Source organism: Pseudoliparis swirei, chromosome 13 (assembly GCF_029220125.1).
Source record: "Pseudoliparis swirei isolate HS2019 ecotype Mariana Trench chromosome 13, NWPU_hadal_v1, whole genome shotgun sequence".
Classification (NCBI taxonomy): domain Eukaryota; kingdom Metazoa; phylum Chordata; class Actinopteri; order Perciformes; family Liparidae; genus Pseudoliparis; species Pseudoliparis swirei.
The window spans coordinates 19253823-19273098 of record NC_079400.1 but is presented as its reverse complement, the minus strand read 5'-3'; the positions used below and the strand labels follow the sequence as shown (position 1 = coordinate 19273098).

At 44.4% G+C, this 19276-nt stretch overlaps 1 protein-coding gene and 1 long non-coding RNA gene across 2 annotated transcripts in view; both read left to right on the top strand.

Moving 5' to 3' along the window:
- The first annotated feature begins 2925 nt into the window (after positions 1 to 2925).
- LOC130203889 (uncharacterized) lies at positions 2926 to 6297 on the top strand. The gene is made up of 2 exons (XR_008833546.1): positions 2926 to 3153; positions 5675 to 6297. It is a non-coding gene; the product is annotated as an uncharacterized LOC130203889 (long non-coding RNA).
- Positions 6298 to 10815: 4518 nt separating this feature from the next.
- The window catches only part of vstm4b (V-set and transmembrane domain containing 4b), a 13642-nt gene continuing 5181 nt past the window's right edge, over positions 10816 to 19276 (top strand). Inside the window, exons 1-2 of the mRNA XM_056430343.1 lie at positions 10816 to 10904; positions 13047 to 13454. Of these exons, the coding sequence (XP_056286318.1) occupies positions 10853 to 10904; positions 13047 to 13454 (460 nt within the window). The 5' untranslated portion in view covers positions 10816 to 10852. The remainder of the gene's footprint in view (positions 10905 to 13046; positions 13455 to 19276) is intronic.

Below are 19276 nucleotides of genomic sequence, written 5' to 3'. Positions count from 1 at the left end.
CAGGTGAAGGGAATGAGGGACTAACGAGGTAATCAGAGGCAAGTGAGACGGGCGTGAGGACCAGGTGAAGGGAATGAGGGACTAACGAGGGGATGGGCTGCAGGTGAGAAGGGCGTGAGGACCAGGTGAAGGGAATGAGGCACTAACGAGGTGACCAGAGGCAGGTGAGAAGGGCGTGAGGACCAGGTGAAGGGAATGAGGGACTAACGAGGTGATCAGAGGCAGGTGAGGGGAGTTGGATTGACGAGATGGTGTGACAGGATGAAAACAACTATTCCAAAAAGGAAGGCGTGGAGCTAAACTGTTACACTGGACGAGGTCAGATGGGGAGCGTTGAGCATCCCTAAATAGAGTGTTTCATAAATACTGTGTGGCTCATCTTGCTTTAATGTGTTAACACAACCGCTGTATACAGCATGGTCATGACCGGTCACGTCTGTTTAAATAAAGTATTAGACAGCACATGAGGTCGTAGAGCATGAAATCACATCTCTGTTGACCCGGGGTTTGCCCCGACAACAACCCGCTGGCCCCGGGGCCGGGGTCCAGCGTGTGGCCGGGGTCCATCAAGGTGCCATATTTAAGCCTGTCTATTTCTGTCATGTTGTATTTCGGAAGGTAACGGCCGGCCTCTCATGCCGCCGGCGCCCTCCACTCTGGCTAACCTCGCACATGTAGTGGACTTGACTTTAGGCGGTAAAACATGCAATCATTTAGAGCAATGGACTTCATGTTGAAGGGACAACAACTCAATCACTCAGTCAATTTGCATTATTGAATGTATCAAAGTGCATGAAGTCTAACTTTTATTCCAGAGCGTACGATGTTGTACTTGCAGACAATGTGGATAAACGTAACGGTTCCCATTGTCCTGGGTGATTGCGGAGCGGTGTGGGAACATCATGTCGTGAGCAGAGACACGGTATGAGGGCCATTTCCCCGTTACTCTCTTGGCCCAGAATGAGGCCTCACATGGGCCGCCTCCTCCGCCTCCTCCGCCTCATATAGCCCTTTTTCTCACCTTTCTCTTTTTACATACAACCCTCCAACAGCAAATTTGGAACAGCTGCGCATTTAATTGGGTATCAGGCCCCCCCCCCCCCAAAAAATCTAACCCATGCTTTAATGGTTGAAGTGAAATTCCAACCCAAATGGAACTTAAAAAGAAAGTTTTTTAAAAAATAGTAAAAGTCATCTTTATTGTCACTTCTTCCATTCGTGCAAAACATACACAAGATCTGAAAGTACGTTTCTCTAACATAAAGCATATTCTAGTAATAAAGTAATGAAGTGCAAAACAGCTCACACAACAACAAAGAACATTTAGACAACATATAAATTACAAATTAATAACGATTATGGGCTGTTAAACTGTAAACGTGGGAGGGCTGTGATTACAGTACAGTGCCGTAAATCATTTTACAAATAATGCTCCTTCATATTGGCATTTTGGGGGGTTTACTTTGTTTCATTAATATGTTGTATCTGTGTGTATTCTAAGACAGCTAGCAGGTAGTTACACACACTATGTCTATAGTCCGAGGCAAGTTGATGATTTAGGGAAGAAGCAGCAGACACTCTTTGAAGTGTGCACAGAAATGCGTTGTATTTTATTACTTTTTGATTACATGTTTGGTTATTTTCATGAGTGCAAAGCTTGCAACAGTTTATTGCATTTAACAAGAGTGCGTGGAACACCGTTGATATGTTTCTACCACATCCATAACCAATACCCAATGATTGATCTGGTGTATACCTGCACAGGGAGGTGATTCACACAGCACACACCAAGGAATGTGGGTCAGGATCCAGTCTGTGTTTGAGGCGTCATGACTGACACCCACATGTGTTCTCTGTTGGACTTGGACCCACAGGGGGCCGTCGAGCTCCTTCATGCCCACTGAGAGCCCGCCTGGCCTTCAGGGCCGAGGGGCTCGTAAACCCTTGTAGGGTCACTCCAGGACAGCTGGCGCCAATCCATGAACTGCATTTCTATTAAAAAATAGAAATATCTCAGTGGCGTGGTTATGACGGGGCCCAGTTCACACCAGTATGACCATTAGGCCCCAGTGCATGAAGGTTAGTAGTTATGATGCACACACACACATCATCGTATTGTCACATGATCAAATACTTTACAAATGCAATGGACAATATCAACAAATATAGTAAACATCATCATCTGCATATAACAAATAAATACCAAAGAACATAATAAAATATTCATTAAGGATGATTGATTAGTTAATTTAGTTTAGTAGAATATGCACATCATTTTAATTTTTCGCTTGTGACCTATTTGACAAAATATATGAATACACACATTTATATATATTTATATTTATTTTTATATATATATATGTATATATTTATTTATTTATTTATATATATATATATATACTTATTTATATATATATATACATATTTGGATCTATTTATTTTTGTGAAATTGAATGTCCCTCCCTTTGTGATTGAGGCCTCGCGGGCAGCACAGCGACCTCTAAGACTACATGTCTTATGATGCTAGCTTAGCTTTGTGTTGTTACTTTTTTACACGGCAGCAAAAACAAGAAGAAATGTCGCCTTTAATGATCGTTTCCCGTGCAGCGTCAAACACATCCCTGCAGAAATACACCTCTATGTATAAGTTATTATTTTTAATATGATAACGTTGTGTCCACACAGCGTTACCTCGATGTCAACCTGTCTGAAATAAATCTATTTGTTCACATTTCACAGGCACAGCTCCAATGGAACATAACTTCCAGCCACATGATGTGCCCTGTGTGAGGTGAGTGATGACAGGACCGCAATAACTGATCCCCCCCCCCCCCCCCTTCCAGAGGTCTAGATACGGCAGGCCGGCCAATCAGATGTGGTTAACTTCATCTTTGCATGAAGAAGTGGAGCTAATAAAACGGCCGCCCGACTCGTCTCAGTCGGACGCCGCCTGTGTCGAGCGGCGGTGATAAATCTCGGCGGCACACGGCCCACAGATCTCTCCGTCGGTAACCTGCAGCTCACCACCGATGTCGACACGTATCTCTGCTGAGCGCCCGCTGCCGAGAATACATGAAAGGATGAACCGTGTTCACGTGGTTACGGGTGTTTGGCCGCCAACCGGCCGCGTTCACACGGAGGCTCGGGTGAGACGTGAGTTCATCGTCTTTTCTCTCAAATAAAAGATTTCCATTTTCAGGAAGGTTCAATCCACGTTGAAACGGTGGCTACACAGAGATGAGAGAGAGATCACCGAGGATCTGACATGGTCAACAAACACAGACACTCTGGTGAGAAAGGCAAGAGCGAGGCAGCTGAGAGAAATAAGTTTCCCAGGGATCTTCAGTCCTTCTACTCTGGAGCTGAGAGAGCGTCCTGACAGGAAGCATCACAGAGGACAGGAAGGCTCTGCAGAGAGTAGTGCGTTCGGCTGAGCGCACTATTCCCCACCCTGCAGGACTTGTACACCAGGAGGTGCAGAACCAGAGCCGGCAGGATCATGAAGGATCACCACCACCCACAAACAGACTGTTTCAGCTGCTGCGGTCAGGGGCGCCCTCCGTAGTCACGCTGCAAGAACAGAGAGACTGAGACGGAGTTTCTTTCCTCAGGCCATCAGGACCAGACCTCACCAGGACCCCACCCCCCACACTGCTGCCACACACACACGCACGCACACACACACACACACACACTTACTGTGTGTTGTGTGTGTTGTTTTTATTTGTGTACTGTGTGCCCTTGCTTACACATTCCTCTGAGCAGCATTGCCACTTTCATTTCACTGCACACCCTGTGTGTGTATGTGACAAATAAAACATCTTGAATCTTGAGAGGAGAGAGAGAGAGATATGAGAGAGAGATGAGAGGGAGAGAGATGAGAGAGAGAGATGAGAGAGAGATGAGAGAGAAAGAGATGAGAGAGAGAGGAGAGAGAGAGAGAGATGAGAGAGAGATATATGAGATAGACGAGAGAGAGATGATATAGATAAGAGAGAGAGATGAGAGAGAGAGAGATGATATAGATAAGAGAGAGAGATGAGAGAGAGAGAGATATATGAGAGAGAGATGAGAGAGAGAGAGAGAGATATGAGAGAGAGAGAGAGAGAGAGATATGAGATAGAGATGAGAGAGAGAGATATATGAGATAGATGAGAGAGAGAGATGATATAGATAAGAGAGAGAGATGAGAGAGAGAGAGAGAGATGACAGCATTTTAGATGTCGGCGGTCATCAGGGCCGTCCTCCTCCTCCTCCTCCTCTTCCTCCTCCTCCTCCTCCTCTTCCTCCTCCTCTTCCTCTTCCTCCTCCTCTTCCTCCTCCTCCTCTTCCTCCTCCTCCTCCTCCTCCTCCTCCTCCTCGTACTTTTCTCGCCTCCTGACCACTCAGAACGCTCTCCTGACCCTGCATGTCCTCATTGACCCGCTCACACATCCAGACATAGCGTTCACACGCCGGAGGCAACTTGGGGGTCAAGGGTCCCAAGGACGCATCGGATCCTCCGATAGAAGGACCCTGAGACGCTCGTCCAGAACATATTTATCAACCCTCAGACATGGGCGATGTAATGCTCGTCGGTATATTGGACGGTGCCGTGTGCATAACAGCTCCAACGTTGTGGAAAAAAAGTTTGTTTATCCTTTTAAGCTCTGCCATATTTTTTAGTTTTCTGCTCGAAATAACATACCCAAGCTAAAAAGGGTAAATCTCTGCAACCACACATGCTATTTGAATAATGTTGGTGTTATAATAAAGGGAACACATGTGAGCTGTTGTTCGGATGTGTAAATATAAGTATATATGTTTCGGGTTAAGAGTAAATCAAGATGAAACACAGCAAAAATAGAAGTTTCAGGTTCGCCTAGGTCCCTAGGAAAAAGAATAGGAACTTTGAGGATGAATATCTTTTGGAAGGAAGCAGAGAAAAAGTTTAAACTAACAGAGATGACAGACTAACATGTGACGAGTCTCTCTACGAAGTTTGACTTGAAGAAGTTGAGCAGAACAAAAATTAGAGAGTTTTTAGTAAAAGATCATTTAGGCGTTTGTATTTTGACTATTACTCGCTGGATGCAACGACGTATTGCGCAAGAGGTCACGCTCCGGTCACTGGAAACGTGATCTCGCCCGACTGTGAAGCTGAAACGGACCCCAGACTGAAACACAGAGATGTGTCCCGTGACGAGTCACAGGTCCAATCCCCGAAGCTCTCTGGACCCCAGTGTGTGTGTGTGTGACCTTCAGCTAAGGTCCTGGTTCTGATTCCCGTCACTTAGGATCTCACACAGAGGAACAGCAGGCGAGAGGCGAGAGCTCCCGGGCTGACGGAGGAATGCGACCTCCGGGTGGGGGGGGGGGGGGGGGGGGCGTCTCGGGTTTCTCTTCCTCCCAGTTTGCGTCTCCACGCCGGAGGCCGGACGCTTCGGATCGTCGGGGCGACTGCGATCCGTCCGGAGACCCAGGACACCCGACATGAACCAGGAGCCACGGTCCGAAAACCATCAGGACCGTCTCAAAGTGTCAGGATGGGTCCTCGGTGGACGGTGGAGCTCGGAGGAGTTGCTCGAGTGGTTTCTCTGCACTGCGTCCCCATTTCCCCATAAACTCCATCCATGTGGTCATTTGTTGTTCTTTTCAAAACAATGGCGTTGTTCTTTCTGCTCTGCGTCCGTAGGTTGGACTCTTGTGTTGCCTTCAGGGGCGTCAACTCATCTTCACCGGGGGCCCGTCAGCATCCTGGCCGCCCTCAGAGGGATGGAACTGTAACGACTCCCAAACATGTTGTTAAATAACTGTCTGTATGAGATACTATTGATATTTTGATTGTCCGACGTTTGTGGGACTTGCGCAACACGTACAAATAGTGGTTATGTCTTCCGGCGGCGGTAATGGATTATTTCCATGGCGATAAGTCACGCCCCCTCTCTTCTGGTGCGAGGGAAGTGAATGATCACGAAGAGTCCGGCGAGAGTTCCCTTCTCTTTTTTTGGTGTGAACGCAGCATGAAGGAAGGCAAAAAATGGCCTTCAAAATAAAAGCACAGGGTTATTTTTCAAGCCTTGTGTTTGACACATGTGACTTAAAGTCTTAAATACTGTTTCCATGGCGATAGGCCACGACCCCTCTAGAGCGCTTGTAGCACGAGTCAAGTGAATGATTACGAATAGTCTGTCGAGAGTTCGCTTCTCTTTTTTGGTGTGAACGCAGCATGAAGGATGGCAAAAAATGGCCTTCAAAATAAAAGCACAAGGTTATTTTTTGCTTACTTTTTTTTTTAATAAAAAGCGATCATACGTCTTTCAAGCCTTGTGTTTGACGCCCTGTGACTTAGAGTTACGCAATGACCTCCCACATCGAGCACCCGGGTGTAGAAAGTGTCTTCTGAGTCAGGAGCCGGAGGTCAAGAGGTCGACCTCTCTCGTCACTCTCCGCCCCTTACAGCGGGGCTCGTATCTGGAGTGGTGAAAACTCAAAAGAGACGTCCTTGAGCAAGGCATTTACTTCGCTGCTTTCCCACAGACACAAGTGGTCTTGGTTAAAAAAAGCGGCGTCAGTGTCGCCTCCTTCACGCCGTGTCTCTCAGGCTGATGGCGAGCGTCTCTGAGCGTCTCTGATGGCGACGACCCTCGGCGGGTGCTAACTTCCTGTCGGCGTGAACGGACTAGTAGGGGGGTCACGAAATACATTTTAGGTTGTTGCGTTTAAGAAGAATAGGTTGAATGTAAGGGTCAGGGTGACCTTGACCTTTGACCTTCAACATCTCATCAATCCAAAGACTCTTATTCTTGTTCTTCTTCTTCGTTTTCCTCACTCTTCTTCTTCGTTTTCCTCACTTTTCTTCTTCTTCTTAAAAAGGTATATATCAGTGTGTTGTTGAAGAGGGGAGTGTTGGCAGTGACCCCCCCCCCAACGATTTTTAGACGGTTAGGATTCAAATTGCAAAACACAGGAACACGCGACACCGTTTTCAGGAAGGAGCCCGACACCATGACTGAGACTTTTATCTTCCACGCAGTAAACAAGTTGTGAAATCAAACGTCGTCCCCCACCCCCTCCTCACCCCCCTGAAGATGAGAGCTGGCATTCCCCAAACTGAGGTCCAGGTCACATCGTGTGTGCGTGACGCCGCTTTACTTCTAGATATCAAGTACGTCCTGATCGAGGAGGTCGGCCTGTTCTTGGCTGCCGGCTTTATGATTCAGTCTGGCAGCGTCACGTCGGCAGCAGGTGAGGAGGCCGTTCCCTCTCTTCGTCCACGGAAATTAAATGTATTATTGTATTGTATCGAAACCTCAAACTGTTCTTCTTCCCTACGGACAGAAACCTTCAGAGGTTGGTTGAGGATCATATACTGATTTAATAATGATGTACAACCACAACTAATTTAGTTCAATGACATCATACATGAACTTTATCATCCTCTAAACGACGTCCCGGCACCTCGTCCACTGAATCCAAAGGAAACGAGTTTCCCCGTAACCTTTATTTACTCTCAGCCACAGCCTCAGCCAATCAGAGCGTCCCGTGGAGGCGGTTTCCAGTGACATGTGATGTTAAAGGTCGGGCGGAGTGATTTGCGGGAGGACGATCGTGAACCCTGGCACGGGGGTCAAAGGTCAACCGAGGCGGCAGCCCGGTGTCCCCTCACGAGAACCGAGAGCTGCATCAGCCAATAACATGCATCACTTATGGTTTTCATTAGACCATTTGTAACATAGCGTTGTGGAGTTGTTGTTGTTGTTGTTGTTGTTTTTGTTGTGAAGATAAAAAAGGTTTCAGCCATGTTAGAGCCCGGATGTGTGTGTATTCGTGTTGCTGCTCCACTGACACACATCCCACTCAGCAGAAACCTCCTGACGCACGAGCACTTCACACATTCACCGCAAGGGGGCGACATTTACCTCCGAGAGAGAATGAAACCCTTCCGTCTGGTTTCACATCTCCACGCTGCACTTTGATCCCATCTGGGTGATGACGTCGTGCTCCCGGTGTCCCACCCAATGTTCCCTCTAATTGTTCATGTGTCTGGGCATACACACAAGCTCCCTGAGCACTCTGAGGACCACTGTGAGCTACATCAGACGTGCACGCTGTGGCCACACACCAGTATCACACCTGTTCAAAACCTTGGATCATAGCAAGTTACATGGCTTATTAAAAGAATCAAATTACAGCAGCAATTTTCATTAGTTTACTTTTAATATAAGCGATTTGGCCCACTTAAGATGAAAAAGATAAACATCTTGTTGTTCATGAGATGTATAGTATGTTATATATGCGAGAGTCCTGCTTTGGCCTGGCTGTGGTCCAATTGTGGCCTGGCTGAGGGTCCTGTTCTGGAACAAATGAGACATATACACCTTTCAGACATAACATTTTGTTCACATTAAAACATTCACATTTTGCTCAATGACATGTGCTGTCGCTCTTTGTCTGTAAAATATCTAATTAGTTTTTTTATTAGCATTTCTACTACTCATAAATTATCTAGTAGTAACAGCGTTTAATGATTAATATCCATGAATAAAAAATCTTAATAAATGTCACTAGAATATGCACACATTTTGACTTAAATGTTATCTTATTTTTCACGTCTGTCCTTCTCACTTCTCTAACGGTTGTACACGTTGTCCAGGTTGATGCTTCGTCTGCTTCTTGCTTTGACTTTATGTGCATCAGCTGGTCCAACTGTGCCACTTCAAGGACTCACATACTTTGCCCTGTGATTGTGGATTTGTGTAACTGACAGCATTGATGCATTCATTTTGATGGCAAGTAAAATATTGTCAATGAGAACTTTAACTTGCTTGGGGTCAGATTTTGTTTTGTTCCTTTTCTCTCGGTCTTCTGCGCCAACCCCCTGTCCCACCTTGAGTCTTCGTACAATTCCAACAGCTTTCACATGACTTTTCTGCTGAATGTGACGCTTGAGGTAGTCCAACTCCCATTCAGTCCACAATTTTACCGCTGAAACCTCATTTGCTACTTTGGCTTCGCTGCATGTTTTGCAGAGTAGATCTTTCTCACTCGAAAAAGAAAAAATCTCCCCCAGTTTCACCGCTTGTTCTTCTATTTGCACATCCTCCGACAGCCATTCCATCCTAAAAGAACCGCATTTCTTTTTGACTTTGGCTTGGTGAGTGGACGTGTCGCTGGCGTTGCCCGTTCGTTTCGCCATGATAAGGGGTTGCATCTCATAACTCCGCTGTGTTGTTGTTAGCTAGCTAACCTGCATGGTGCGTCTGGGCAGGGCACTAATGCTCTGATTGGCTGCGTAGCGTAAGTAAACCGTATCGTATCATTGGTCACTCACTGTGTTACATTGAAAAATGGTACACAAAACACATTATTGGTCTAATTAATTAGATTAGATTAGGTCTAATATTAGATATTAATTAATACGTTTATGGTGAATTTTATTTTATGCGCTGCATAGATTTTCTTGTGCGCTGAGAATGTGCGAGCAGTGAGCGATTGCACAGGCGCGCAGCTTAGAGGGAACATTGGTCCCACCACGAGGCTTTTATCAGACCTCGACGATTTCTTTCCAGCTGACTTTAATCTGAGAGTTTTAAAGCATTTTTACTCACTTCATTGTTTTTTTTGGATTCAAGTAAGTAGGCGTGACATCGTGGGAGTCTGAGTGTCTCACCGTGAGAACACAACTCCATAACACAACTCCATAACACAACTCCATAACACAACTCCATTACACAACTCCATTACACAACTCCATAACACAACTCCATAACTACGGCTGCATCGTTACATCAGAACCTTCTTTATTCATAACGCACTTTGAAGAAGAAGCACGTGAACCTGAAGGAGCAGACACACACACACACACACACACACACAGACACACTGACACACACAGAGACACACACACATACAGTTCATCATCCTGAGACGAGAGTTGAGGGGAGAGAGCTGTGGACACACACACACACACACACACAGACACAGACAGACACACAGACACACACACAGCCACACACAGACAGACAGACACACACACACAGACAGACACACACACACACACAGACATACTGACACACACACACAGAGACACACACACAGACAGACACACACACACACACAGACAGACACACACACACACACACACACACACACACACAGAGAACAATTTAACAAGTATTAGGTTATTTTCCGCAGCACACAGGAGTTTAACTTTGAATCCGGCTGCAAAGTTGCCCACCCACAACCAGACTACACCCCCCCCCCCCTCCTGTGTCAGCACATGTGTGTGTGTGTGTGTGTGTGTGTGTGTGTGTGTGTGTGTGTGTGTGTGTGTGTGTGTGTGTGTGTGTGTGTGTGCACCCGCTGTCCTCCACAGCTGGAAGTGTGATTTTCTCGGTGTCAATCTCAACAACACACGTAGGCTCCGCCCCCATCCTGCACAGGAAATTACATTTCCCACTTACTCAACGGATGCAGTGGTGTGTGCGTGTCCATGTGTGTGTGTGTGTGTGTGCGCGCACGTGAGTGTCCTCGCACATTTTCACCTGTCGGTGTGCGTGTGTGTGTGTGTGTGTGTGTTAGTGTGTGTGTGAGTGTGTGTCTGTGTGTGTATGTGTGTCTGTGTGTGTGTGTGTGTGTGTGAGCCTGCCAAATGGGCTTTCCCTGTGTGACAAGAGATGGGGGGGGGGAGGTTCTGAGTAGAAACAGAGGGTTCAATGTTTCATGTTACACTCCGCAGCTTGGAGAGAGAAAAAAAGAGAAGAAGAGGAGGAGGAGGAGGAGGAGGAGGAGGAGGAGGAAGAAGAAACCTGGCGCTTCTTTCCTTCAGAGGCATTTAACTTTGAGTTTATGGAGGCTGCAGTCGTGGAAAATGAAGATCTCCTCCGTGATCTTCGCTCTGCTGACTCGAGCGCTGCTTGGAGGTAAGAAAAGTTTCTTTCTGCTTCACACTAGATATTAAAAGTTTCTTTCTGCTTCACACTAGAGATTAAAAGTTTATTTTTGCTTCACACTAGAGATTAAAAGTTTCTTTTTACTTCTCACTAGAGATTAAAAGTTTATTTTTACTTCTCACGAGAGTTTAAAAGTTTCTTTTTACTTCTCACGAGAGATTAAAAGCTTCTTTTTACTTCACACTAGAGATTAAATGTTTCTTTTTACTTCTCACTATATTAAAAGTTTCTTTTTGCTTCACACTAGAGAATAAAAGTTTCTTTTAGCTTCTCACTAGAGATTAAAAGTTTCTTTCTGCTTCAACCCAGAGAGGAAACAGACACAAAGAAGCTGTTTTGAGGGCGTCTGAGGACGTGTTTGGTGATGGATGAGCACCAACGGTTAAAAGGAACTAAAGTAAACAGAGTCCACAAAAGAGAGATTGCAGGGTAATGTCGGCAAGAAAATAAACACGTTTATTTATTTTTTAAAGTTGCGTGTCATCACAAGAGATGAGAGAGGAAGTCCCACAAGGGAGACGTGTGATCAAAGCTGTTTGTTACACTTAAACATTCAATTCACGTGGATCTGCTTTTAAACTCAACAGTTTGAGAGTTCAAAGTCAACAACACGACACGTTGACTGGTGTATATTGATGCAACAGATGCAGCGGTAGATGTGTTCCTCAATATTCGCCGGACGTATGATGTCACATGCAACAAAAAACATCTGTCGGCGTGACGAGAAGCAGACTGTTGAGCGACAACCCCATGAGACTGTGTGGATTTACCATATGACATCATATAGCTCGACACCATTGTTACTCTCATCGATCTGCTTCTACAAGTCAGGCATTAAAGACGTGGAATGTGTTCCGTGTTTAACGCCACGTACGTTTTTGGGAATTATCTGAAACATTTCCGAGAAAAAAAACATTTAAAACAAGCTGAAGCTTCAATTACATTTTTTTACACATATTTGACACCATCTAGAAACTGATCTATAGTGCATGCCCATATGGTGACTCCTAATCCGAGTCCCATGAGAGGGAGATTAACCTTTGACCTATTATGTGACCTTTTGGGACTTCCTTGATTCTTGAGCCAGAACCCAGACAGGAAGTCGACCTTGAGTTGACCTTGTTTGGTTGACCCGTTTCCAAGGTCAAAAATCATCAATCTTTTTAAGCTCGGACATGAATTATAACTGTTGCACCACAGCGATTATTATTTATAACATTCATTATTAGAAGTATACCAGAAATGACAGCAATGATGGGGTAGTTTTCCCCAACATGTGGCCTGGAGACAGCTGTGTTGGGAGCTACCATGTATTCTTCCAGGGGGGTTTATATGCTCATATGTTTATTTGTCTGTCTGTGGAGAGATTATACCATCGAACAAACTTCACAGGTGTGCAGTTGAGTTAAAAATGAAAATATCCGATGTTCTAAGACGGACGAGAGGCTCGTAGGGGCCATTGGTTTCCCCCTCTTTATGGCCGCTTGTCCAATTATGGCGTTCATTTTCCATTTATTAAATTACGTTAATCAGTTTGAACATGAAAGTTGAGTTCACATTTTGAATAATCCTGTTTCCATGACAGAAGTTGCCTTTTTTGTCCTTGAGGCTGAAAATATTCAGCTCAATGAATGTATCGCTAAATTGTATTTTATTACTAAACCTGGACGTTTTGATTGTACTGTTTGGGGATTTAAGTTCTTAAAGTAAATGTGGTTTACACTGGAACAACTAAATAACAATCCAACAAAGTAAATCAGGAAATAAACAATAAATATAATTAGAGAGGTGATATGACAGTAAGAAATAAAACAAAAACTTACTGAACTCAGTTAACTTCAGTTAAGAGACATAAAACAGCTGAATGTGTTTAAAGTGAAGATCAAAGGGTTGCTTTAACCAACCGGCAGTCAGACCCAGATAGGGGCGTGGCCATCATGTGTGTTTGGTTAAGACACAGCCTGCATCCACTTCTCTGACCTCTTCTTTCAGTTCATAAGAGGTATATGATATAAAAGAGAGGGATCACGAGTCATCCAAACACATCCAGACATCTCGATACTACGTTCCTTCGATTGCTTCTCAATGACTTGTTGTGTGAATCTCCTTCAGATTTGTCTTTGGCCATCAACGTCACCATCACCCCTTCCCCCTTCACGGTGGCCCAGGAGGGTCAGAATGTCACCCTCTCCTGCGTCGTGTCCCAGCGGCGGCGCAACGCCGCCCTGCCGGTGGTGAAGTGGACCTTCCTGCCCATGGGCGCCGACCGGCCGGAGGACGAGCTCCTCGTCGCCCGCGTCAACATGAGGAAGGCCCGATTCTACGGCAACTACACCAAGAGTTTCCCGTGGCCCAAGCTGAAGCTGTTGGTGGTGAAGCAGGGGAAGATATTTGACCTGGTGGTCTTGAACGTGTCCGAGGGCGACCGGGGGCTCTACGTGTGCCGGGTGCAGGAGTTCAGAAAGCACCAGGACCGCTGGAAGGCCTCGTCCAACTGCACCGCCACGACTGAGCTCCGAGGTGAGGGGCTCGGCTTAATGTTTCACTTTTTTCCTGGCCTTTTCTCATACCCTGGAAGATTTACCAAGCAATTATTCTGTGAGCATCACAGTTGTCGAGTTGCAAGAGTCTACAACTTCTGTAAAAGTAGTGCTTAGAGAGTTTCGTCAATGGACGCTCTACCCAACGCCTTCAATGGAAACGGGCAATGAAAGGTAGCTTAATGTGTGGTTTGCTGCCTCACACAGAGCAAAGAGGATGTTCAGTTATATTCTGGTATTTGTTGTCATCATATATACAGGACTGTCTCAGAAAATTAGAATATTGTGATGAAGTTCTTTATTTTCTGTAATGCAATTAAAAAAACAAAAATGTCATGCATTCTGGATTCATTACAAATCAACTGAAATATTGCAAGCCTTTTATTCTTTTAATATTGCTGATTATGGCTTACAGCTTAAGAAAACTCAAATATCCTATCTCTAAATATTAGAATATCATGAAAAAGTATACTAGTAGGGTATTAAACAAATCACTTGAATTGTCTAATTAACTCGAAACACCTGCAAGGGTTTCCTGAGCCTTGACAAACACTCAGCTGTTATAAATCTTTTTTTTTACTTGGTCTGAGGAAATATTAAAATTTTATGAGATAGGATTTTAGAGTTTTCTTAAGCTGTAAGCCATAATCAGCAATATTAAAAGAATAAAAGGCTTGCAATATTTCAGTTGATTTGTAATGAATCCAGAATGCATGACATTTTTGTTTTTTTAATTGCATTACAGAAAATAAAGAACTTTATCACAATATTCTAATTTTCTGAGACAGTCCTGTATATCATCAGACAGAAATATCTAATATTTTAAAGAAACCCATTTTCCCAAAGGCCAGGATAGAGTGGTTCAGACCAAGTTCTCACCAGTTTGACCAAAACTGTCATTCAAGTTTGTATGGTGTGTGACTTTACCTGAGGAAAACACACACAGAGTAACTCCTACATTATTTCTATGCACATAATGAAAACATATTCGAGTGTGAATCACTGCCTTATTTTAAGGAATCGCCTCTTAAACTATTAGGACGCTGTTTCCCAACCATGGAGTCAAAAACCTAACGTGGGGTTTTCCCAATATAGTGTCCACTGTGCTGAAGGACTCTTAAGTAGCATATATGTGATTGAAGTACGTTCAGATTCATGTCTTTTATTAGACATCTTATTATCTTGAATGAGTGGAATAATAGTTGGGGATCAAATAAAGATGGGGAACCTCTAGGCGGCTGCAATTCCCTCTTGGTAGACGAAGCCCAGTTTCTCACACGATGACATCACTGCTTTGGATTGGTGCAGTTGGCGGTGACTTAAGAGCTATTTCTGAAACCACTACAGAAGCAATGAGAAATGCCAATTTGATAATAGTGAAGCCGCAACACAAAGGTTCAACACAGATGCCGGATTCGTCAACAGAAAGCTATGGAGCGGTTTCTGGAAGAGCTCGGATAGCCTCTCAAACTCCTTCGAAATAACTGAATCTGAAGGAGAGGGGCGGGGCCTACAACTCTTTTTGTGCCAACTCTCAGTTTAAAAGCAAATTGGGCAATGTGTAAAGGCTTGCTGATGTGTAAGTAGGTCAAGATTGTGATGACAACACGATGTCTTCGGGGAGCGGTTCTGCATCTCCAGTAGTAGCACTACTTTCTCTTACCACAATCTGGATGATGTTATCCATCTGGCCGAGGAGGCAGTGAAGCCGATTCAAGGAGCAAAAAGCCCTGTTTTTGATTTTGGAAAGGAGGACGAGATGCCATCGGCTAGGAGCAAGCCTGAAGATGAAAGGACCCTCCATCTCGACGGGTTGCGGCCTCGACTGATTCGATGGTCTTGGAGAGCGAGCAAAGAGAATGTGAGGTTTTCGATGCCACCGCTGGCTCCGGAGACGCTCACACAGCGGAACAGATGACAGATCCGCCGATACCCGACACTGCCACAGAAATCTCGTCACTTTCATATAACCAGACACGCGTTGAAAGAGTGAGAATTTTCCTATTTACGTAATGTGAAATCTGCAATAATGGAAGATTTACCACACACAATGTTTCTCCTATTTAGTTTTTTTTAAAAGGGTCCTTAATTTAAGGTTGAGTTAGAGGTAGGCTACACAAGCGCTGGTAGATCCGCTGAAAGAACATGACCCCAAATTGAAATTCTTGTATTTGTGGGCTTTGGAAAGGTTAGAAAAAAAGGCCAAGTGCAAAGATCAACAGACCTATCAGCTGCTATTGATTAGACGATCGTAATTCTGGGGAAGGGATTTGGTTTGACTTTAAAAAGATGAAGTGAAAAGATCCCGATAGCCCCCTAGTGGCTAGCTGCAGTATGGCTTTCATCCCCACCCATCTCCATGGGATGGGACATGGTCCAAAAAAATCAATTATACAAATAACCTCCCAATCGGTTTCTGTTTTCTAAATGACGTCAGGAGGGCAAGATACCCGCTCCCATATCCGGGATACTTCACCTTCGTATGGCGTGAGGAGGTGGGTGAAGGTGTCAGCCAACAGAAGTGGGACGTCCTCTTCTGTGGTTGCTCGTATAAATGAAGGTTGGGTTTGTGTGATTGGTGAGGCTAATGCTAACCCAGAGTTCCTTTTTAACTGGAAATGCGTCAAATGTATCCCAGAGTTAGCCGACACAGGGCAGCAAAAAGCAGAAACCTCCTTGGCTTAGATGTAGGTCTGGTCGGGGCTGGGTCACGTCAAAGGTCAAAGGTCAGCAGGAAGCGGCTGGAGAGGAATTCACGTGAAATTGGTTCATCGTTTTTTTAGGAATGAGTCCATGACAAAGTTTCATCCTTGCAACAATCGAAAGACGGGTAATATGACTACCTGCTGTCAGTGCTGAACAACACTAGACGTTACTCACCACATTTTCCATGGAAGCGTTCCAACGGGCCGTCACTTTTTTCGGGGGGGTTGTCCACTGTCCAAGTCTGGGCCGGGGCAGACGCGTCGTCCCCACCGTACCGAGAGCTGTTGACTTTGGCCGGGACACGGAGTCTCCCTCCCAAAATGTAGAGCAGACAAGAGTCCCGGAGAGACTCTGCAACGAGACGTAGTCGCGGTGAGGAAGGTGAAGTTGGGATGTTTGTCTGCAGTGACGAGTGGGCAGCTGTCCTGACCTCTTGACCTCTCGTGGTCAAGAGGATGTGGAGAGCTCTATTTTAATCCAAGGAAGTGCGGTCCGTTGTGGTTTCAGAGATATTAATAAAGGAGTCTACTGCGACATTTCTAAATGAAGACGGCAACTACAACAGGAATGTTAAGACGTGGAGAGAATAAAGCCACGTCATTGTTTTTAATTACACAATTGGGCCTAAAATAGCGAATTTAATATATTATTTATCAATCTGTTGAGAGAACTTCTAATAAGCGTTTCACCTTTTAGCAATTTAAATATTATATTAATCTGTTTTTTTAGATATACAGTACATAAAGAAATATATATTTTCTTTGGCCCATTTTAAAAAATCTGGAAAAACTAAGTGAACTCCCCACATGAATTAAGAATTCCTAAAATACAAAACAATGTCCAGGATATCTAGACTGAGTAATCATCATGGACGGTCCAGAGCTCCATCAACGTAGGAAAACTGCACTATTTTGCTGGTATTCGTTCCAAGTATCCACGGCAACGGGTTGACAGGTATGAGAAACATCGGCTAGGTGTGTGTGATGGGGGGGGGGGGGGGTTAAAGACCCTCTGGGACCATTGCTCCTCAGAAGCACCAGATAACTCAGTCTTTATGTGCTTTTGGGACGTCAAAGTGTAAAATGAGGTGACCAGGTGTTTCCGGAATCGCACCTAAACCCCGTCACTCGACTTGTTGCTGCTATAATAAACACATCCAGGAGGTCAGAGCCTCCTCTTGCATGAGGAAACTGAACTCGTGGGTATATTTCTATAACACAATGTGGGTTGGCTGCCAGTTAACGTGGGCGCCTCCAAGAGGCGCACGGCACACGGATGTGGCGTGAGGTTTTGTAGCGAGAACATGGAATTATGGGTCGTGTGTTGGCAGCTTCACGAGACAAAAAGAGGATAATATCTAGGGCAATTTCTTTAGAAGCCAACTAAATAGGCCCCTGTGTCTGTTCCTCTGACAGGGACTCAGTGATAATGTCCTGAAAGATGCTAATGATAAGAAGAAAAGCAGGAAGTTAAAGGGTGAATAGTGAACTTTATTCATCTCTAGTCGTGTGTGATACAGTGGATCAGAGCAGCGACTGACTCAGCAGCTGGAGAAGACACAGAGGGGTTTATGTGTGTTGATGTTTACAGTATCCAGTTTGTTGGGCACATAAAAAAGAGCCACAAATCCGAAACAGACAGTCGAATGAATGCAACTCTGTGATTTGGACGGACAGAAAGAGTTTTGAATACTTCCTGCTGTAGTATGAAAAAGCCATTTTCTATCTGGGGATGAAAGGCGCAGAGTTTAGTGGCATGCAGTGCACCCGATTCATCCGGACATGCACAGCTGCTGCACAGAACCCCACAGAAACGGCAGAGATGTCGTCGAGATTTACGCTGTTTAATTTACTGTGACAGACAAAAACAAGAGGGAGAAAGTCTGTTTAATGCACGACTTCACCAGATAAATACGGCAGTCAGGGGACATTTACAGATTCGTTTGGGGGCAATTTAAACTGAAATCCAGGGGCATTTAAAAAATAAACTTTTTGAAACTTGTGAAATAACATTTAACCTTTTGTTCAAAAATACTCGATATACAGTACTTATTCAGGCTTACAGCATATAAGAAATTGTCATAAACATGGCAATAATAAGACTTTTAGGTAATAAGATGACTATTAGTCGGTAGTCTACAGATTCAAAGTGTTTTCTGCAGACAATCATATTAAATGTATTATTATTTTATTGTGGTTATTTATTATGAATAAAAAATTTCAACAACTATGAACAATTATAACTTATTTCTTTATTTTTTCTAATAAAAATAAATATTTATTGCTTTTTTTTGTGTACCTACCTAGTACAGGTAATACAGACAAAACAAAGAACAAAAACTAAACGCAATTAAATTATCATAATTATTAGAGGACATTATGGGGGCATTTGTTGCCCCTCCTCGTCAGGGGCAACATTATATTTCTTCAGGGCAGTTTTGCCTTTTGCCCTGGTGTATTTCCGATGCTCTTTGCAGTTCAAACTGCAGTTGGTAGCTTTAATAACAATAACTATGTTTATCCTTTTAAAAAAACAACCAATCACGACCAAGAAGCCCCAAAACAGCCGCCAATCACACACAATCGAGCCCTCGAGGCAGCGCCCATCAAATATGAATCATATTCTGAGTCTCTCGTCTTCTCCAGGGACATATGGGTCGCTGTCGGCTGGAGCAGTCGAAGGTTTAATTGAACAGCGCAGCCAAAACCGAACACCGGCCAACTTCTTCATTTCACAATAAAATATGAGGGGAGAAAATACATTTGTCCTCCTCCCGGTGCTGAGTTACGTCTTCTGGATTATTTAATCTTCTCAATCTGATTTATATTGTGATGGTGAAGACGGCTTGACGAGGGAATCTGATGATTATGGGTTTCCGCCTCACGTTCCTCCTGTCAGCAACAGTCCTTCAAACCATAAAAAACTCCTCTCGTATTTTATAAAGTAAATATTTAGCAAAAGACGAATGAGAATGTAGGTCACATGGGCCGAAAGGCACCTTCCATAAAATCCTTTCAACCAAAAGTCGAGAGAAAAGGATTAAAGGAAGTATACTGTGTCTTTGAGTACCGTAAAAGCGCTAAATGGATTAGCATC